The following is a 22,973-nucleotide window of genomic DNA, read 5'->3' on the forward strand; positions in this document are numbered from 1 at the left end:
GAAATATGTAAAAGGTGCTAATTGCAAATTTAAGTACTGATATAGTCAGATTCCCAGCACAAACAGCATTTCCTTACAGAAACTCTTTTCACTGAATGTTGGGCTTCAAATGTAACACCGAAGCAATCTATACTTTAGATTAGATATCACATAGGTAATTCAAATGAAATGCAAAATATTGTTTTTATCCCTGACACCACTTTAAGTTACGTTTCCCCGTAATTATGAGCATCTGTAATGCTGTGATGCCAAGAAAATATGAAAGAAACCTGTGATTCCTATCTACTCTTCATTCATAAATCAATTTACTAACAAGGATGTAAACTCTGTTTTTTCAGTACACTCTCAGCCACATGTTCCCTTCTTCTTCATCTTTACTGTCAAAGCTTTGGTGTAAGACTTCCAGGTTTGTTCTCGCCATACTACATGCTGAAAAACATGTTAAATACTATTTTGACATAGCCAAGGTCTAAGAAACAAATAAAGGGTCCAGAGACAGGTCAGGCCTCTGGTCTCTCAAGCTGGAATCCACACTCTGCAGGAAACTGGGTACATGCTTTCCGTGTTGTCGCACTGCTATCAGCCTTTACCACACTTGCCAGATGACCGCCCATGTGTTATGCATACCAGCAGCCTACGTGAGGCCCTTTAAGAGGCTGCCCACCAATCTCAGACCAGGAATCTGTACAAGAATGAAAAACTTTTCCCCTGCCAGAAGCATTTTGGGGAGGAATATTTCAGAGGTGAGTTTGGAGGAAGAGTAGGGACGACAGGGTGAACTAGGGATGGTGGCAGGGACACAGAACCCAGATGGGCCTAGAAATGCCAAGTCCTGTGAGTGCTGGGCCCAGTAGGAGGGAGACATGGAATGAGACAGTCATATTCTTGGTGACTGTGTTCACTTCCACATCTCTCAAAATTTTAGGGGAAATGCCATTACATAAAGTTGACTTTGATGAAAATGGGTTCTTACAGCCTGAATCCACACAGAAACCAGCTGCTGGAGTTCCCTCCTCGCTTGAGCTGACAGTTCCAGGATGCGCTCCCTGTGCTCGTGGCTGGTGTAGGCAGAATCCGTGAAGTCCTCTGTACGCTCCAAGATGGCTTCCAACGTCGCAGAAAGATTCTCTTTCGATTGAAAATAAAGATTCTCCCGAAGAGGTTCAATATTCATCTGACAACAAAAAGGTCACACACCCACGTAAATGTTCCCACCTAACTAAAATGGACTGCACTTTCCAGCAGGGCCCAGGAAGACACTAGCAGTCTCTTTCCCTGTCTGCAGGCTCAGAGGAAATGCAGCCGCCAGTGATAACTCTATTCTCCACTAACCCAGGGGGACACGTCGTTCAAGAGGCACCAGTGGCCACACAGAGCCTCATTCCAATAGCTGTTACTGCAGCATTCCTGTAACATCAGTGAATACCAAGGCAGAAAGAGCACTATCATGTAGCAACTGGTAGAGAAAATGAACCAGCCTCCGGTTAAAGGATCTGCATCTGAGAAATCGCTGAGGCAAAGTCCTAGGAAATGTTACACCCAAATATGAATGTGTACTGAGCCCAGGGGAAGGGTGTGGAAGGTGGTGGGTACGGGAAGGGCTGGGAAGGGCACTGATTTTTCCTTAATTAATTCAGCAAAAGTCGACCAGTCGCCTTGCTGGTCTCCCTATATTCTGTCTTATGTGCCCAAAAGCACCTCCCTGACCAAAATATCCTCTACGAGGGGGCCTGTTTAATCTTTCTTAAAAGGTAAAGCTTCTGATTTTGCCACCTCCCTCTAACTGGCTCCTCACCACCTATAAAATCAAGCACAAACTTCTACAGTATAACACAAAACCTTCTAGCATCCTGCCTTTACATACCTCTTTAATAGTCTGTCTCACCCCTCCCCCCACTTTCACTTCAGCCATCTGGTACTTAGAGTTCCCTCAGTATGTGACAGACACGTGTTTGCTGGTGCAATCTTCCTCTCTCAGTTTTCTAAGACACGCTACACCACTTCAACCTTCTATAAACTCTAGGCCATGAAATAAATCACAAAAACAACTTGGGCCAGGAGGCAGTAAGAGGTGACCATCATGACTGTAGTCACAATAAAGGTGCTGAGAAGAATGGCTTATATTCATTTAGGGCTTTAAAGTCCTTTCACAAAGCCTATTTCAAGGTAATCCTTACACATGACCCATGAAAATATTAAGATTTAGGAAGACCAAGAGGCCACAGGGGGCTGCTTGCTGCCCCTTCTCCTCCTGGCCCAAGTTGTCTTCAGCATCACTCCATCGTATGTAGACAGGATTTTTTTTTAAGCTAGGAAAGAACATGGATAAAACTGAGGCATGGAAATGACAATAAGGATTTGATTGAACAGAATTACAACATCATCCATGTCGACCACACCATTTACTTTAAGGTTTTTTATTTTCCTCTTAGAGATAGCATGATGTGTTTCTAAACAGTAACTTAGGCGAGTTATTTCTTTGAAGACCATTCACTTTTATGGTTTCAGAAAATTCGTCCACATACAGAACCAAATACAGTAAATGTATTCCTTCTACAGATTATACTCTCCATCCAAAAAAAGGTAAGATGCCAAAAAGAGAACCACAGGTAGTGAAACTGAGTCCATTCACAATAGTTCTGCCCTTCAGAATGCCTGGCGGTGACAAGGTCAGTGGCTGGAGCCGTCGGCAATGGCGACAGGTGCGGCACTGCCTGCATTAACCTGGCCAGAAATGCAGCATCGAGGGGCAAAAGGCCTGGCTGGCTGTAACCCTACGTGCTTCCCTCATTATCCTCTGACCTTTGACATCTCCCCCCTCAGCCTTGATAAAAAGAGGGGATTGAAAAATAATCTCTAAGATCCCTGCTATGGACATTGGGATTAAAGAGTCCTGCTTTTAAAGAAGGTCTCCATCACTTACTAGCTTTTCTCCTCAAAAACGTGGAACAGACTGACAGCGACCAGAGGAGAGGGGAGACTTGGATAAGGGGGGAAAGAAGGGAAAGGGACTAGTCAAGAAACACGTATGAATGACCCACGGACATGGACAACAGGGTGGGGATTGACTGTGGGAGCAGGGGATGGAATGGGTGGAGGAGGGCAAAGGGGGAAAAACTGGAACTGTAATAGAATAACAATTAAAAAATCTTAATTAAAAAAAAAGGTGAGTATAATAATACCCACCTAAAAAGGAAGTTAAATAATATTTATTAAAAGCATAGTCCCTAAAAATAAAGGTTCTTTCACCCCATGTTCCTTCTTAGAACTTCACATGATTAAAAGCCAAAGTGGAGGAGCCAAGATGGTGGCTGAGTAGATGAAGGTCACACTCAGCTCCTCCCAGGACCAAACTGGAATTACAACTAAATTACAGAACAATCAACCTGAAAAGTCAAAGTACAGTAAGATGAAAACAATGCCATCATTGTCACAGCCCTTCCTATCAGAGAGGCGGGAACCCTCAGGCATTTTAGAGAACTTCTTAGGGCCCTAGTTCTTCCATCTGTGGACTAAGGGGTTGTGCCAGATGACTTCCCGGGGCCCTCCTGACTCAGACACGCTCTCACTCAGAGAGTATCTTCACCATCTCTGACGTCTGATGAGAAGTTCTGCCCTAAAATGATGGGGATTCTAGAGTCAGATTTCCTAACTTCCAATCCCAACTCTGGCACTTCCTAGCTGGCAAGTACATTTAAATCTGCTTCTCAGTCTCTTCAACAGTCTAATGGGAATGATAACAATCATTCTTGTGAGAATTACACATATGCATACATTTAAAGAACTCAGAACAGGGCAGGCACAGAGTAAGTGCTCAATAATTGTTAGCATGTATAACTGTTCATTTTTAAATATGAAGTATAATAAATACTATTACTACTACTACCATCTCCAAATATGAATCCTATAGCACAGGGAAGAGCGGAATTCCAGCAGAAATGACTTGCTGTTTGTCATCATCCATGAATGGTAGAGCACTGCTCCAAAGCCGTGGTTAGGGACATGCTTCTAAACAGGTGGCAGGAGGCTGCAGGTAAACCATATGGCTAACCAGAGCCAGAGTAGCTACTATAACCCAAGACCAGTGTGCTTGGTACATACCACACTAAATCAAAAGTTACTCATTATTAAGTTTGTACCTTGTGGCATTTTTGAAAGAGAAACATCTGCTTTAGTGAAGCATCTATTCTAAAATATTACACAAAAATAAAGACACACTACCTATAGCAATGCTCCTTTAAAATGGAAAGGAAAAAAAATCGAGATATATTCTTTTTATTCTTACCTTGAATTCTTTAATTCCAGTAAAAATACTGATCGATGCAATGTCGGTCTCTCCCTTGGGTTTGCAGTCAGTCACAATTTCAATTACCTTATCCAGTGCCACTTTCATTCGGTCAAATACGCCTTCTTTGTTTTTATGGGCCGATTCACAGCTGGGATGCCTGAGACAGGTCTTCAAAACAATTGAAGCTTTTTATTTTAAGATCTGATCCATATCCTAACACACAAAATCTTACAGAGAACATGTCATGCTAATAAAAATGGTTCTTTACCAAAATCTCCCGGGTCCCTGGCTCACCCAGCTGCTTCTCCTCACTAAAAGTGGAAGCAGGATGAGTAAAAAGCGATAGCAAGGTTAAGTGAAAAAGGCAGAGTGCAAAACTATATCTTTATACTTCAATAATCCGTTTACGTAAAATTGGGGGGGGGGGGGGACCTATATCTTATCTTTACCACGATTAAAAAGATTTTTAAATGTTGCCTTGCATGTGCAAGAACTATAAAAGAATGAGGTAAAAGACATAAGTGTACATGACTATGGCTGTATCTTTAACTTCTAAAAAGTGATATAAATGAAAAACTACTCAAGGGCCTAGATAGAACCAGAGGCTTCCAAGTGGGCTCCAGTGAGATCTGTTTTTGTGGCTTTATGGATCCCCGCAGAGTAAACATTCTGAGCAGAAAAGGCAATTCTAAACAGACTGCTACCACGATGTTTACTAGTTAATTCTCGGATTGTACCAATTTGCTGGCCAACTGCTGTTTGGAATTACAAGCTCTTGATTGACAATTGTGTTTAAAGTTGGATAAGGGATTAGAGATATGAATTTACAGAATAAACAAACTAAGGGCTGACTTAATACTCCACTGTTACTTAACAGATTCTAACTTGCCTAGCTTGTGCTAGAGATACGTGTGCTGGCTCCGCAAGGAGACTGGCCAAGCCCCGCAGGCGGTGACCATGTGAGGCAGGCCCCCACTCCTGGCACTTAACACACCATCTTCTGCTTAGTTGCTCAAGCAAAGCTGACTCGTAGGGTAATTGCTGTTTGGAACCGGGGAAGAAAGTCAGCATTCTTGCTAAAAAAATAACTGAGATTCAAACTATGAGGGCCTATATTCTAATTTATCACTCCAATCTTTTAAAACATGTAAAATATGTAAATTAGATGCACTTAATCGGGTTCTCTAATTAACTTACAATACAGTAAAAGAAAGGTTTTCTTACCTTCGAAGCTGTAAGAAGCATCATGGTACACTTTTCAAGCACTGCCCTCGCTGCTGCCATTCTCGCCTTTTTCTTCTCATCTTTCAGATCCTAAAAGGGAAACAGAACCGCTGAGCAGTCTGGGACCATGTGAGCAGTCCAAGTTCTTGAAAAATCACTTACTCAGCAATGACCGTACTCAACAGTTAAGGAGCATGGCTGAAAACGTGACAAGAGTGAAAAGACACAGAGTAAAGTTTTATAAAATGTCACCTTTTCAGTCTAAATACATGAAGGGGATTGAGTCGAACAGCTGCCCTCATGAAGGGCGGCAGAGCCAGGGACTGAGACCCAGGGAGAGGCTGCCGCATGGCTCACGCTCCGGTCGCCTGCCACACCTGACATCTTGTACCCGGTGGACACACCTCACTCCCAACCAGAAATCGCCACCCCATGCTTTTCTTAAATGAAAGTGATGACTTACTGAGCATCTATGGGTTATTATTTCCTTCAAAATATATACTTAGAAGTCCACTCTTTCAGGGACCTTGTCTGATTAATCCCATCTAAGTACTTACTCATCTCAATGTGTGGTTTGTTCGTCCTAACTTAACCAACATGCTGCTCTGCAATGTTCTTAAGATGTTTTGTGGGTGTATAATCTCCCCCAACTATTATGAACTCTGAAGCAAGAACTGTATTTTGAATTGTTTTCTTACAGTCTTTCCTCACAGAGCCCTTGATGGCATGGGTGCTATCACAGAAGTATTGAATGTGGCTCATCAAATCTGGAACGAAATACTCCTCATAACAATTTGGTCATGACCATCTAAATCAGAGGTCAGCATGTATTTTCAATAAAAGGTCAGATATTAAAAGTTTTAGGTTTTCTGAAGGATATGGTCTCTGTCACAGCTACTGAAGTCTATCACTGCAGTGTGAAAGCTGTCCCAGACAAGACATAAACAAGTTAGCATGGCTGTGTTCCAATAAAATTGTACTTATGGACACTGACACATTAGTCTGTCTTTGTTCATTTGTGAGTTGGCTGAAAAATCCTTTCCTACAATAACAGAGACCTAAAGTTGGAGAATGATTTACAGTATTCCCTCATTTATCATGAGTATTACGTTCTAGACGCCCCCCACAAAGTAGAAACCTTACATTTATTCTACACTCTTAAACCTATGTAACTTTAACAACATACATATACAGTACCGCAAAATCCCGCAACATAGCAAAAAACCCATAATAACTAATTAAATATAATATTTTTTAAAATCCCGCGATAGAGTGAGGCTGCGATAAGTGAACCACAATATAGAGAGGGACTGCTGTACCTTTTATTTGTTTTAGTAAATGTGTATAGTAGATTCAAAGTTATCCCTATAATATCACTCTTATTCACTTGCATCCCAATATAGCTTTCTTTAATGGAAAAGGAACTCCCCAGGAATCAAAAGTTAATTCAGTTCACAAGGTTACATCCCGAAAGACTGTGTCCTACATAGGAATATCACCCATCATGAGTATCTATCAAAACTAAAAGTCAAAGTCACTTCTAATTTCCACTTTGTCTTTGACATACTGAATAGGACATTTTGCAAAACAACCTGTGGGTCTAGCTGACAATGCACTAAGCGTGTATGGCATATGTAACACTTGTAAGCCACCCATGATCGCATGTATTATATGGTGATGGAAAAGATGGCACCCCAATCTCTTAGAGAGCTAGTCCACAGGACAAAACAGGGGCCTCCATAAACCCCAGATGGCCCAAGAAGCACTAAGTGAGGCATCCCGATCTAGTCTGCCACTTTCCAGGACAATGTCCATCTCCCAACTCTAGCTACAACCAAGGAAGTTCATGCCCCATACTATAGCCTATGAGACTATTCCAAAGCACCTCAAGAAAAGGTCAATTATTATATATTTAACCTGCTGACAAGGTAGACTCATGTACAAATACCCCAACAAGTGAAAGTCAATCCTGGATATAATGTGGTCTTCCATCTTCCTCAACTTCTGAACTTATAGACTGAATTGGGGAACAGATCAATAAAGAACTAATATCATAACTCAGTTTGAAACCTATAGGCTTTGTAAGCAGACATAACTTAGTTCAATCTTCTAGAAGAGTGACCTTGAGAAAGTTCATTATCCTCTCAGATCCAATTTCCTCCCATGTGCAATAGCAATGACAACACCTACTCTGTAGGGATGTTTTGAGAATTAAATGAGCTCATGGATATTAAGTGCTTAACACACAGCCAATGCAAATAAATAATGGCTTGCATTATTACTATTAATCTAATGTAGAATAATTACAGAAAGATATAACAGAATAATATATAAAAATTACAGAAAGAATAATAACAGATATATAACAAAATACTGTCAAGAATGTATGTGACTTATTTGCCTAAGACCTGGCTGAAAAGTCAAATGGGAAGTTTCACAAAAGAGGAAGTACTTGAGTTGGGCCTTGAAGGCAAGTATGACCTTTCCCAGTGTGTGAGATGGGAACAAATAACTGCTACATGTGCAAAAGAGAAGTATGCATGTATTTGAGAGCCTTAAAATATGGTAAACACATACATTTTGTCTGTCTCCAGTTAGATGTGCAAACTCCACCATTTCATTTCCAAACTGACTGAATATTTGGACAAACTCTTGAAAGCTATTCACTTTCTCCAGTCTTTCCATAGTTGCAAGAACCTGCAAAACGGAGAATATGTTATTATCTGGTGTAGATGTGAAAGAGTCTGAGATGTCAAGGCTGAGTGGAGAGTGGGAAGAAAGATAAATTTTCAGTTCTAGGGGAGAGCTGAGAAGGAGGAGTCTGAGACGAGGTCGGGACGCAGGGCTCAGAGAAGCAGAAGCAGATTCAAAGGTTAGAATCATCTAGGGGATGATTTGTTTTTAGGATGGGGAGATGGGCTTATTTGGAAATTAAAAGGAAAAAGGAAAAGAAATGACTAAATATACATGAGAACATATACAAGTAAATACACAAAAGAAGAAATCATTTATGTAGCAAATTCTGGAGAAGGTGAGCATGGGCAGGACTAAGGTAATCGAATCTTCAGAGGCCCAGGAAGGGGGTGAGGATAAGAGACGGTACTCAGAAGCTTGAAGGTTCAGTTAACCAGAATTGGGAAACCCCATTCTTCTTAGGACAGTAGAAAGAATGTATCTGCAGAGTGAGAAGTGGCAAGGGAGATTTGGGGACTTCAAGAACAGGAGAAGGGTGTGGATTGGTCAGAAATTGCCTGTGTTAAAGAAATTCATTGCCAAGAAGCTTTGGGCAGCCAGAGGTGAATAGAGAGCATGAACCTCCAAGTAAAGGCAACAGAAAATGTCATGCGTATTCTTGACGTTAGAAATGAAGTAAATAGACGTGAAACATAGTTTCAAATACTTTTCTCTAAAATAACACTACTGGATTAGTTTTAGTCAGACCCAGATAGGTAAAGAAAACACAGATATCCTGTGTTTACTTATTTTTAATGAGGATATGATGGATGTTTGGCGTGTTAATCTGCCCTGGCAGCTCAGGAAGTGCCGGTGACTAGCGCAGATAAGGCATCACCACCCCTGAGCAGAACCTCTGTCTTTCAAAGAGGGGGTGGGGAGGAGGTCTTTCTTATTCCTCCAGCACTGCCCGATCCATTCACCTCTCCAATTTCTTTTTCTCTTTAATCTTACCTTCTGATTCACTCAACATTCATCAGGTGGCTTTGTCCCCAAACTCTGTGGGGACTGTCCCTTCCCTGGCCAGTTGCCCTCATCCTTGCCCAGTGAATTACCCAGGGAAAGAGTGATTGTACACACCATGCTTCCCGGATGACCAAGGAACACCATTATCTGAAACATGGGAAGAGTTTAAATCTATTCTCTAAGTTTTGTCATTATTCGGTAATATTCAGGAACTTTGCATAGAGAGACTTTATAGTGTGGATAAATGTGGTTTCAGGTGACTGAATGTTTTCTTACGTTTATAAATTGTTACCCTCTGATTTGGGGGAAAAGGCACTGAGGAATTCAGTGTTTCTTATCAATTAGGTTTCTACTACATACATCTGTCATGGTGCTCAGCTTTCCTTTCCAAATTTGTACACATAAAAGGCTTTCACTAGTAAGCCTCAATGCGCAGATAATAGTTTTCTCAGAAAAAGTTTAGGCCCAGTATACACATCATTTAGGAATTAACAGAAAATACCACTCTCAAGCTATAGACAATTAGAGTTATAATTAAACAATTATTATAGAATTAAATTGTTAATTAAACAATTAAAATAGACAAGCATTGACAAATTACCTGCAATTACCTTAAAAACAATTTTTTTAAGCACCCCTGAAAGACTAAGTATGGAAACACCAGAAAGGGAAGTACCTTATTTCTCGATGTTATTATCTGCTTAACGACCACTCGGTCTGCCAGCAGCAACACTTTTGTCACTGAAGAAAGAAGTAATCTTGCAGCCTTTATAACTCCTGTCTTGTCTGTAAAAATTGTGATCTGGCCACCAGATTCTGGGTGATTCAAGCTGCTTACATCTGTAAGTGCTGCAATTGTTTCTCCTAACAAAAAAGGCAAGGGACAGATGTCAAATTGGCAACAAGACACACTTGAAATTAAAATCCAGACTTCTCTCTCATCTTGAAGGTCATGTGCACAATGGGTAGAAACTCGGCCTCATGGTTGTCATTCTTAATTTATGTGTAACTAGCTAGTGTTGGACCTTAACACAAAACCCAAAGTCAGTCAAATACGAATATTTATTGAGCTCTCATATAAAATATAAAACTTGACTGGTAGCCAAGTAAAAAGTAAAAACACAAAGAAAGAGTTTAACATGGGGGAAAAAAGGGAAAAAATAATAATTATAATGATGACTAATATTTACTGAACACTTCCTATGTGCCAAATGCATACATGCTTTATATCAAAACACTTCTATAAACACTAACATTATCCCTATTATATAGATGAGAAAACTGAGCTTTAAAAAGTTTACTGGCTTGCCCAATACCACATTGCCAGCAAGTGGAAGAGTTGGGACTAAAATCCAGGCAGTCTGACTCCAAAGACCTAGTTCTTTATCACTATTTTATACCATTTAAGGTCCAGAAGAAAAAATGATTACTATGGGTTAATTGAGCTAGAAACATTTCAGGAGTGATTTAAGTCTTAAATTTGTCCATCTTAAGGGAAAACAGGGCTTCCATATTATACAATTGTAGGAGACACCTTTCCATTCTCCTACCTGAGTGTGTCTAAGACGCAGTTTTCAAGATGAGAAAGAACACGTCAAATGAGAAGACACAAGATGTGGAGCCTGAGACATCAGCTGGCTTCCTAAGACTCGTGTATGGAGCTGCCCAGGTTTCTAGTACTTCTGGAGTACCAGCCACAGTCTACTTGGGTCAGGGTACCATGTCTCTTTCCTCCCGCTACACTGAACACAGTGACACACTACAACGCCAATAAGGTGAGTGGGACTCCAGATGCCCTTCGTTAAAAGACTCTGCTCTTGCTTTAATTAAGGGTTGCTATAAGAAACAGTAATATGAAGATCATTTCTACATTTTCTATTGAATTGTCCATTGCATTATGCAATGTCTTTTGTTTAAGTGCCCAGACAATAACTTAGTGGCAGAAAAAAAGTCGATCTCCTCTTGACAAGCTGGTTTGTTTCCTTTCAACAGTGAGAATTATATAACCCTTTCGTTCCCACATTTCTGTCTTGCCTTTCAGGAAGTACAAACATAAATTCCATGCTTAATTAGAATAACAGTGTTGGCTGTAGTTTCTAGCTTATTTTCATCTCCTGTTTTAATAGGTTCACTGAACATATATCTTCTTCGTAAGTTATTTCAAATCCTTTTAAATATGTAGGCAAAATATAAATCATAAATAGAATAAGGGCCACCCCCCTACCGCCCTCCACATAAAATCTATTCTCTACCCCATGAATGGCTAGAAATCTAAGAGTCAAACCAGAATCCTCCCTTTCCTTTAATCAATAACCAAGTTCTACCTGTTTAACCACCTTAGTGAGTATTTTGTGTAGCCTTCCTGCTCTTTCTGTCACTATGACACTGCCTCGCTTGTAAAAGCTTCCATATTAATGACCCTGCCTTTAGTCTCAATTCCCTCTCAATCAGCCCTTGTTTGTTCATCTCCTCCATGCTACCAGAAAGACCTCTAACACAAAGATCCATATCTTTCATCTGGCTCAGAAGTCCTCAAACTGTCACCTGCAGAATAACACCCAAAGTCATTCATGTAACATACAGAACCAGGTAGGAGTCAGGTGACCTCCCCATATTGACTTGGCCTTATCTCACCCACCCGCTTGCCCCCGTGACTCTCCAAAAACACCTGCCCTTCCCTCAGGGTTGCCCGAGGCAGTAAACAGCACCATCATTTACCCAGCTGTTCACACTCCAAACCTTGACCCTTCTTTCCATCACATCCCACAACTAAACTATCAGCGTCACCTTGACAATATAACCAAGTGCAACCTCTTTTCACCACCTCAAATGCTATCACCGCATCTAAGTCACCATGATCTATCACCTGGGTCCCTGCAACAGCCTCTTCACTGGACGCTCAGGTTTCACCCTCAGACCCCCTAAAACCTATTCTCCATATAGGAGCCACTAGCCAGCCTTTTAAAAGATAAATGAGATTATGTCACCACCCTACACCAACCCTCCCACTCGCTCCCCTGTTACACTTAGAACACTATCCAAAGTTCCTATCGTGGCCTGGAAGGTCACACCTGGTTTTGCTCTTCTCTTTGCCAGGGATGCCCTTCCCCCAGAAATCCATGTAGCTGGGCTCCCATTTCATCCACAGTTTCTGTTCCAATGTTACTTCCTTAGAGGGACTTCCTGACTCCCTATCTCAGTAATTCTCAACTGGGGGTCATTTTGACCCTGCAGAGGACATTTGGGAATGTCTGCAGACATTGTGAGTTGTCACGACGCGGGAAGAGGGGAGCTACTGGGATTAAATAGGTAGAAGCTAGGGATTCTACTCAACAGTCTACAGTGCACAGGACAGGTCCCACCACCAACAAAGAATTCTCAACAAACAATTATCCAGCCCAAAGTATCAATGGCACCTATCCTGTGTAAAATATACTTCCATTGGTTTCCTGACCCTTACTCTGCTTTGTCATTTTCTCCATATCTATCACTACTTGACATTAGGTATCTATTTATTCATTTGTTTATGGTCTCACTCAGTGGACAGAAGTATGTCTCCTTACCAGAATCCGAGCTCCACGAGGGCGGGCTTTTAAACTAATTTGTACACAGCTATATCCCTACGGCCTAGAAAAATGCCTGGCACACAGCCAGTATTCAGTACATATCCATGAAAAGAATAAATGGGTAAATGATACTTCAACAAAGCTGAATCTGCCAAATACCCCAGGTTCTCTCGGGCTTCTCAGCCACCAGCTAGAGAATTTGCGAGACAGCATGAACTTTGAAGTCACTATGGTTTGTCTGCTGTAGGGTACAGGCACATGCTAATTCTTATTTCCATTTCCTGCATGGTGACAAGTAAGCTTATATGCTCCTTAAAGGTGGAGTGATGCCTCACACTCTTTGCACATTTCAATGGTTAATGATGGTAGTTTACTACCTTGCCCAGTGAAAGAGTTCAATGTTTCAGATTTAGGACTTGAGCCAAGAGTAGTTTAATAGTCTTAGAAGCTGATGGCAGGCTTTTAATGTCCCAGGCATCTGTAATAATAGGGCTAAATCACAGTGCACATCTTTACTCAAAATAAGACAATAACTGGTCATCAAATCCAAAGCAATAAAATTGGTATAAATAGGCTTCAAATGAATACCCACATACCTGCTTGTTTAGCTTCAATACAGGCAATATTTATTTCTTCTTTCAGATCCCAGTTTTCGTTGGCTATCGCTTCCCCTACTCTAACAAATCTTCCAACTGCCAAGTTGACGGCTTGTCCTACACGCTGAATTGCTTGCAGAGTTTTATCAGACTTTTTGGTATTATCTTTATGATTGATAAGTGTGGTGATCTAAAAAATAAAACATAAAAGCAACTTGTTTAAATTTTATCTCAATAACATTTTTTTAAAGCTAGATCACAAAGGCCAAGTAAATTAAGCCTGGCGTACTGGACTAGGCTAATCCACTAACTTGATAGTTTAATCCCTCAACCCAGAGGCAACTAGGAAAGCATCCAGTATCTCTCCTCAGGACAATGTTCCCATTGATAACAATCCCAACTTTATCAGAGGACAGATACCTGGGGCACACGGTTCCAGAAACCCTCCAGATATTCCAACAATTTTTTAAGACAGGAGAAAAGGAGGAGAGGCTAGATCACTACATTCAAAGAATCCACAGAAAATCAAAGCACTTTGGGTCTAGTTTCCTCTGCTATGACTTGAGCTGCTATGAGGGTAGAGACAGCATCTTCACCTTGCATCCCAATCCATTGCCTAGTTCGTTGTTGGCAGCCGTCCGTCTCGAGAGACGATGGTGTAGCTTCTTAAGAGTCTATCTGCACCGCCGAGAATGGCTGTGCAGTCGGACTCGGGAGTGACACGGTATCTGTCTCCTCCCGTGTTGATTCGACATCTTGCGATGACGCTGGAGTGTCCTCTCCAGTGAAGCTGAAGCTACAGAGCCTGGGCAGGGTGATATGGAGGGTCTGCTGTTGCCCATGCAGCAGACCCCCCCTCTCTTCGCAGCTGAAGGGTCCAAGGGAAAGACGGAGTCGATACAGCTTGGCTTCAGGTGTGCCGCAGGAGTTGCCGGTGTTGACTACAAAGTCAAACCGCCTTAGGGACTCCGGCTCCGGATTTTCTGTCGGGGTTTACTCCCTTAGCCTTTCCCCTGAAGAGGTATGCCGCAAGGCAGCGGAGGTTTTTTGGAGTCAGAGTTTTCCTTCTCTGATGTGCCCTGACATGATAACATGTTACATGGTACATGATAACAGTTAAAGTAAAAATAATAATGAAACTCAAAGAGCAACAGATAATTTGATAATGTGGACTCTGGCTAAAATACTAGCATTAAAAACTTCAAAACTCCTTTTGTAGTCTGATTCCTCAACTCCCTTTAATTAGAATAGAGAAGCTTGTACAAAATGTTACATGTGCCCTACATGTTTACTGAATTAAATAGCTACTGAGAATGACCATTATAATCTATGTTTTATGCTTCTCTGAGTTCTGCTGTAGACTCAAAGTAAATGAAATACCAAGAGTATGAACACTTGCTGCCAGCCCCTGAAATAAAATACAAAAGTCACAATTTAGGCTGGTTGAAACAAAGATGAATCTTCAAGACATCTTACAAAATTAGCACATGAACTCTGCCGACATATAAAATTATTTAAAGAATGTTACATAAAAAATATAAATCCCAAATAGTACATGTCCACTAAGCATAACTAAGAAATGATTTATAGAAATATAGTATTAACAAAGACTGGATAGAGAAAAGAGAAAATGAATCACTCTCTGAGCAGTAATTATGTACCAAGCACTTTATATGTTTTGGTATTAATAATTTAGAGTCAGGAAGGCCTGGCTGTGAGCCTTGGCTCTGTCATTACTAGCTAAATGACCTAAGGAAATTTATTGAATCTCTCTAAATTTCTTCATCTACAATATAATACTGTTTTTCAAATTTTGACTATTTCCTAGATACCAGGTCCTGAGGATGCATCAGTAAACATTACAATCCTGTTTCCATTTGGTTATAGAATAACAATAATTCAATCATACAAAATGTATTGGTTGCACACCTATCATATGCCAAATAAAATTCTGAGCAATGATGAAACGGCATTTAACAAGAAAGGTCCATGCTTTGATGGAATTTACATGCTAGTGTCTGGGGAGACACAAGAATCACATAAATAGGTAAACAAAAAATTTTAATACGCACGTTATGCAAAAATATGTATATATGTAGCTACCTGAGATTAGCTGATCTTCCTTCATGAGAAAATGGTATTTAAGCTGAAATTTAAATGATATCAACTAGCCAGGCTGGCAAACATCAGGGGACTAAAGCATTCTAGGGAGAAGAAACAATTGGTATTAAAAGGGGAGGTCCCCTAAGGAAGTAAGACCAGAAGTGGTTAACGAATGGTGGGCCGGAGGGCAACTATAAAACCGATATCCCACAGGTAGGCATGGACCAGCTATTAAGGCTGCAAATTGGAGTAAAGTGTTGTATTTTATTATAAGTGTGATGAAGTCACTGGAGGGTTTTGAAGCAGGAAAGTGACAGACTCTAGTGGTTTTGATGTGTCCAGATTCTTTGCTATTCCACTTTTCAATAGGTGGAGCTCATTCCTCTCTCCTTAAGTATGGGCTGAACTTAGAAGAAAGCAGAAGTGGCAGCATGCTACTGTTGAGGGCAGGTCATAATGACACTTTAGTTCCCATCTTACTCCCTCTCTCTGAAATTACTCATTTCTAGGGGAAGCCAGTGGCCATGTGGGGAAGACAACTGACCAGCCAGGTTCAGGGGCTGCTGTGACGGGGAACTGAGGTCTCTGACCAACATACATGAGTGGCCCGGAACCTCCCAGGTGAGCCACTCCCAAATTCCTGACACACACAGAAACCAAGATAATAAATGTTGGTTGTTTTAAACCATTAATTTTGGGGTAATTTATTTTGCAGCAGTAAATAACTAATGCAATCCCAAATGTACGTTTTTATATAGAACACTCTTTTCTCGGGGGGGAGAGCAGATTGGTCAAGTGGCAAAAGTAGGAGCAGGGAGACCAGTTAGAAAGCTGTTGCAAGTACTCCGGGTAAAAGATGACGCTGGCTTGAAACAAGGTGGCAATAGTCAAGATGGAAGAAAATGGACTAATTGGGGGATGTCTTGAATATAAACGACTTGCTTAATAGATTAGATTGGTGTTGTCAAAGAAGACTTCTGAATCAGTGGCATGAGAAATGGGGTACATTGACAAGACATTAACATCTCTATGTGGCAGGCACACAGAAGAGTGTTTTGCATAAGTAATCTAACTTAATCTTCGCAAATCTTAGCTCCTAGGCACTACTTTATCCCCTTTTTACAGGTAAGGAAACTGACATTAAAAGATGAATTTTTAAGGTCACACAGCTATTAAGTGGTAAAGCCAAGATACAGTCAGATAATCTGACTCTGAGGCCATACTTTTTTTTCCAGCTTTACTGAGATATAATTAACATATAACATTGTGTAAGTTTGTATACAATATGACTATATGATACATGTGTATACTGCAAATGCTTCCACAGTATGGTTAATTAACACCTCCAACACTTCACATAATGTGTGTACACGTGTGTTTGTGTGTAGTGAGAACATTTAAGATCTTCTCTCTTAGTGACTTTGTTAACTATTAACAACCATGCTGTACATTAGATCCCCAGAACTTTTTCCCCTTATAACTGGAAATCTATATCCTTTGACCAACATCTCTCCATTTCCCCTGCCACCCAGCCCCTTGGCAACCACAATACTACACTCTATCTTGGCTTTTTGGGTTCCAACATAAGTGAGATCAAATGGTGTTTGCCTTTTCGGCCTGACATTTCACTTTAGCATACTGTCCTCAAGGTCCAGCCATGATGTTGTAAATGACAAGATTTCCTTCTTTCTCAAGGCTGACTAATTTTCCATTGTATATTTATTCCACATCTTCTTTATCCATTCATCCATAGAGGGACACTGAGCTTGTTTCCACAGTGTGGCTGCTGTGAATAATGCTGCAGTGAACATGGAGCACAGGTATCTCTTCAAGATCCTGATTTTCATTCTTTTGGATATATACCCAGAAGTGGGATTATTGGAGCATATGGTATTCAATATTTCTTTCTTTCTTTCTTTCTTTCTTAGGAACCTCCATGCAGTTTAGCACAGTGGCTGTACCAATTTACAATCCCACCAACAGTGCACATCTGCACCAACACTTATTATTTCACCTGTTAGAATAAGTGCAAAGTCATATCTCATTGTGGTTTTAATTTTCATTTTCCCTGACGACTAGTGATATTATCTTTTCATATATCTGTTGTTCATTTTTGTATGTCTTCTTTTTAAACATGTGTATTCATTCAATTCCTCTGCCCATTTTTAAATTTTTTTTTTTTTTTTTTTTTTTGTCTATTAAGTTGTATGTGTTCCTTACATATATTTTGGGTATTAACCATTTATCAGAGAGATGGTTTGCAAATATCTTCTTCCATTTTCTTTTCCTCCTGTGGCTCGTTTATTTTGTTGTGTGGAAGCTTTTTAGTTTGTTATCCCACTTGTTCATTTCTGCTTTTGTTACTTGTATTTTTGGTGTCATATCCAGCATTGCCAAGACCAACATCAAGGAGATTTATCCCTATATTTTCTTCTAGGAGCTTTACAGTTTTATCTATTACACTTAAGTCTTTAATCCACTTCAAGTTAATTTTTTGTGAGAGGTGTATGATTTTTGCCTGTCATTAACCAGTTTTCCTGACATCATTTATTGAAAAAACTTTCCTTTCCCCATTAAGTATTCTTGGCTCTCCTTTCAAAATATTAGTTGACTGTATATGTATGGGTTTGTTTCTGGGCTCTTGATTCTGTTCCATTAAACTATGTGGCTATTTTTATGCCAGTACCACACTGTTTTAATTATTGCAGAATTGTAATATAGTTTGGAATCAGGAAGTGTGATGCCTCCAGCTTTGTTCTTCTTTCTCAAGATTGCTCTGGCTAGTTGTGGTCTTTTGTGATTTGATACAAATTTTAAGATTGTTTTTCTATAAAATGCCATTGAAATTTTGATAGAGATTGCCTTGCATCTATAGACAGCTTTGAGTAATATGGACAGTTTAAGACAATTAATTCTTCTGATGCATGAACATGAGATATCTGTCCATTTATTTGTATCTTCTTCAATTCTTTCAACAAAGTTTTATAATTTTCATTGTACAAATATTTCACCTCCTTGGTTAAATTAGTTCTTAAGTATTTTGTCTTTGATTCTATTGTATATAGTATGGTTTCCTTTATTTTTCATATATTTTGTTAGCATATAGAAACAACTGATTTCTGCATATTGATTTTTAAAAATTAAATTTATTGAGGTACCATTAGTTAGTAACATTATATACATTTCAATATTATAATTTGATACCCATATACTTTATTGCATGCTCACTACCAAAAGTCTAGTTTTTTTCCATTATTATATAAAGCAAGAAGAATCTTCAGGCAGTGAATGACATGCTTTTATTTTTTAATTTTTATTTTTAATTACAGTTGTTTGTTGATTTTCTTAAAACTGATTTACTAAATCTGTTTATTAGTTTTAACAGTTTTTTTGTGGAATCTTTAGAATTTTCTATAATAAGGTCATGTCATCTGTAAATAGACAATTTTACTTCTTCCTTTCCTATTCAGATGCCTTTTATTTCTTTTTATTGCCTGAGAGCCATATGGCTAAGACTTCCAGTACTACATTGAATAGAGGTGGTAAGAATGGGCCCCCTTGTCTTGTTCCTAATCTTAGAGGAAAATATTTCAACCTTTCACCATTAAAGATGATATTAGCTATGGGCTTATTATATTGCAATATATGGCCTTTATTATGTTGAGATATGGTCTTGCTGCACCCAATTTTTTGAGTTTTCAGCATGACAAGATGGTATATTGTGTCAAATGCTTTTTCTGCATCTATTGTGATGCTCGTGATTTTTTCTTTCATCCTATTAATGTGGTGTATCACGTTTATTGATTTTCATATGTTGAACCATCCTTGCACCCCAGAGATGAATCCTACTTGATCATGGTGTATGCTCCTTTTAATATGCTATTGAATTTGGTATGCTAGTATTTTGTTGATAACTCTTTTGCCGATATTCATCAGGGATATTTGGCCTGTAGTTTTCTTTCCTTGTAGTGTCCTTATCTGGTTTTTATATCAGATAATAATAATGGCAAAGGCCATACTTTTAAATACTACCCTATAACAACAAAATATACACATACACACCCCAAGAAAAAAGAAAGAAAAAAGAAATCCTACCCTATAATACTTCACAAAATCCCAGTGAAGCAGATATTGTACTAATGAGAAAACTGGACATCAAGAAGATATTCTGAGTCCAGAGCCTAGCCTGTTAACCACTGCCTTCTCTGCCTTATGATGTTGATAAGGATTAAATTAAATGATCCACATATATTATGTTTAACAAAGTACCCAGTTTATGGTAAGCACTCAATGTATATTATAATTAGGTCTTTTATTTAATCTTTGGGTATTATTAAAGATAAGAAAACTGAGGCTGAGTGAAATTAAGTATTGGCTCACATAGCTAAGAAGTGGCCTAGTTTACAATGTGAATCCATGTTTGTCTGACACCAAAGCCCACCCAATACTCTTTCCCTTGGCGGAGGCTTTCAAACTTCCTGTTTGTTTTTGTTTTTGTTTTTGTTTTATGGAAGGGTTGCATAACACTTTCTTTAAAATAAAGTATTATCTAAAACCATTAGGCTATCATGTCAAAGAGGAGCTGCTATGGTTGAATTCTGAGGATGACTGTGGGTCATGCTGCCGGGAGGCAGGGAAACAAATGGGAATCCTATAGCACAGGCTTAGTTTTCCTCCACACCTGGTAGACTAGGGAACTCCAGATGCCACCTGGAGAACAGAGGGCTTGATCACCATTGATTATTCCAAAGGACCACCTTGGAAGTGACTGTAGTAAAAAGGAGTGCAAGCTGTGTGTGTTAAATCCTTTGTTTACATAAAACTTTAAGAATTCAATCATAAAGAAAAGATCCTGCAATTAGGCTAGAATACCAACTATTGTTCGGTTCTGAAATACACATTTGCTTTCAATACAAGCATCCTCCCTAGTGCATAATTAGGTGTGGCTGTCTTCCTCTTACTCCAAGCATTTGAGAAAATATTCAGTCCAAATACAGGTATGCCTTTAAAATTGATAGTTAGAGGAGCCAAGTCAAATTTATAGAATTCCTTACTAAAAGGTCTACTTATATTCTCAAATTATGTTCAAACTTTTAAAAAGGGAGTTTCAAAAATTATACATGTTGTTTAAAAAAAATTTTTTTTTAAAGATGGAAAAACCAAGAAAGCCTAAAGAAAACAATCACCCATAATTCCACTACCCCATGAGCATTTTGGCATAATTCTTCCATCTTGTTTTATACATATACATACTTAAACAGTTATACAAAATTCAGATCAAACTTCAATTTCCTCATCATGCAAAAAATAAGAATAGGTAGCATTCAACATTAAGCCCCGCAGTAGCAGGCAGTATTTTGTGTGTTTTACATGTGTCAATTCATTTAATGGTTATACCTCTGTGAGGCACCCTCTTATCACCCTTATTTTATAAAGAACCTAAAACTTGAAGACAAGGTCACAGAGCCAGTAAGTTGCCCACACTCTTAATCACTGCACGTTCTCTTTCCTCCTAGGCTTGTAGTAAGGACCAAGGGAATGACAGCTGGTGAAAGTGCCTGGTAAATCATATAATGTGCCAGATCATATTTTAGCTATTATTCTGCAAAGAAGAAGGCATATTATTATGTCAGGCGTCAGAACCTGGAGTTGCCTTGTCACTAGTCTCAAGAATGCTGGAATGAACCAAAAAAGAGGGCAGAGAAGGCATCCCATGGGAAAGAGAGCATCTGATATACCGAAGAACTCTGCTGTGGAATAAAAGAATTAAAAACTAGGGCTTACTTGATACTTTCTAACCAAGGGTGTCAAGAAGTACTAATCTCTACCAAAGTATATCCTTGCACTGAGAGCACGATCTCTGGTGTCACTGTGCCTGGGCTTGCATTCTGGCTCTGCCATGTAGCAAGTCAGCTCACCTTACTGTGACTCAGTGTTCTCGCCTGTAAAAACGGGAGTGATACGAGTACCCATCTCGTCAGGTCACTGTGGGGAATAAATTAGTAAATAAAGTACTCAGAGAGTGTCTTGTAAAGAGTAAGCACTATGTAACTATTAGATAGCATACTGTTTAAACTTCTAGAATCTCTGTTCTTTCCTGTTTGTGATGTTATTCTTATTTTCTAGAATAACTGACAGCAATCTCTTGATTAAAATGGATTTTCTTAAGTTTACTTACTTATTCTGTGGGGAGGCAAGAAAGTAAGTGAAGACAAGGAAGAAAAACAAAAACGGGTAAGAAAGAACAAAGCCTTACTTCCCTGAGACCTAAATAATAAGGAAGCTGCCCTGGCTGGTGTGGCTCAGTGGATTGAGCGCTGGCCAGCGAACCAAAAGGTCACTGGCTTGATTCCCAGTCAGGGCACATGCCTGGGTTGCGGGCCAGTTCACCAGTTGGGGTGCAAGAGGCAACCACTCAATGTTTCTCTCCCTCTCCCTTCCTCCTTTTCCCTCTCTCTAAAAATAAATAAATAAAATATTTAAAAAATAAATAAATAAGGATGCCAGCCCAGGACAGAGACATTTGTCTCTGGGCTTAACTCATGTGGACGAAAAAGGGGCCACATACTAAACCTGACAAGCTCAGGGGAGGGCCCAGAGACTGAAAGTAACCACACAGGGTGGTCTGAATATAAAAATTACTAATTAAAAGGGGGTCACAGGGGTAGTCATGTCCTAGGCCTGGAGGCATCCTTCAGAAAGGCCAGTCTTTACCTCTGAAATTGTCTAGTGTCTCTGTGCCTCTAGGATAAGATACCTTTGGAACGTCAGAGGAATCCTTTCCAGACCCCTCGAAGGCACAACCGCAGGACCGGAGCACGGACCGCATAGTTACCGCATCCCCCACACACCTTCTCTGCGCTGTAACCGCTGTACACACTAACTGTCCTGTATTCGCCAATGTAAAAGCAGTGCGCGTCTCTCTGCTCTGCTTTGTATCTACTCTCAGCGGCTCCCTGCTTTGCTTTCTCCCACCTCCCTAATCTACCACCCATGGATTTCATGTAACCCCTACTGGCCTTATGTCTCCTCCTTTGATTTTAAAGCATAAAATAAGCTGCAAAACTGCCATTCGCCGGAGCATTTCCTCGGTCCACTGAGATTTTAGTTCTCGGCAATTGTCAGTTTGGCTCAGATAAAATCCTATAAGACTTTCTTAAGGCTGGACATTCTTTTGCCGATACTCTAGAGTAAATGCTTAATATTACAAGATATAAAAATCAACTTATCAGCTAGAGAAATCAATATGAAAGAAACCGTACCAAACCATGAGAGATGCTTTAAGAGGCAGAAAAAAGGGCACTGTCATTTACTTTATACACCATTTTGTTGATTGAATTTTGTGTGTCTTATCTTTTTATTTTTCATTTTAATCCTCACCCGAGGATATGTTTATTGATTTTAGAAAGAGAGGAAGGGATGGAGAGAGGGGGTGGGGAGAGGGACTAGGAGAGGGACTGGAAGAGGAAGAGAGGGAGGGGGGGAAGAGAGAGAAAC

General features: G+C 39.8%; 1 protein-coding gene across 1 annotated transcript in view; it reads right to left on the bottom strand.

Moving 5' to 3' along the window:
- The window catches only part of CTNNAL1 (catenin alpha like 1), a 54,849-nt gene that overhangs the window by 26,255 nt on the left and 5,621 nt on the right, over window positions 1-22,973 (bottom strand). The window contains exons 2-7 of the mRNA XM_090274530.1: window positions 13,374-13,563; window positions 9,888-10,075; window positions 8,090-8,209; window positions 5,513-5,602; window positions 4,286-4,456; window positions 974-1,174 (exon numbers count right to left, since the gene is read on the bottom strand). Of these exons, the coding sequence (XP_090130656.1) occupies window positions 974-1,174; window positions 4,286-4,456; window positions 5,513-5,602; window positions 8,090-8,209; window positions 9,888-10,075; window positions 13,374-13,563 (960 nt within the window). The remainder of the gene's footprint in view (window positions 1-973; window positions 1,175-4,285; window positions 4,457-5,512; window positions 5,603-8,089; window positions 8,210-9,887; window positions 10,076-13,373; window positions 13,564-22,973) is intronic.

This window comes from Furipterus horrens, unplaced genomic scaffold (genome assembly GCF_987537825.1).
Source record: "Furipterus horrens unplaced genomic scaffold, mFurHor1.1.pri manual_scaffold_4, whole genome shotgun sequence".
NCBI classification, from domain to species: Eukaryota; Metazoa; Chordata; class Mammalia; order Chiroptera; family Furipteridae; genus Furipterus; species Furipterus horrens.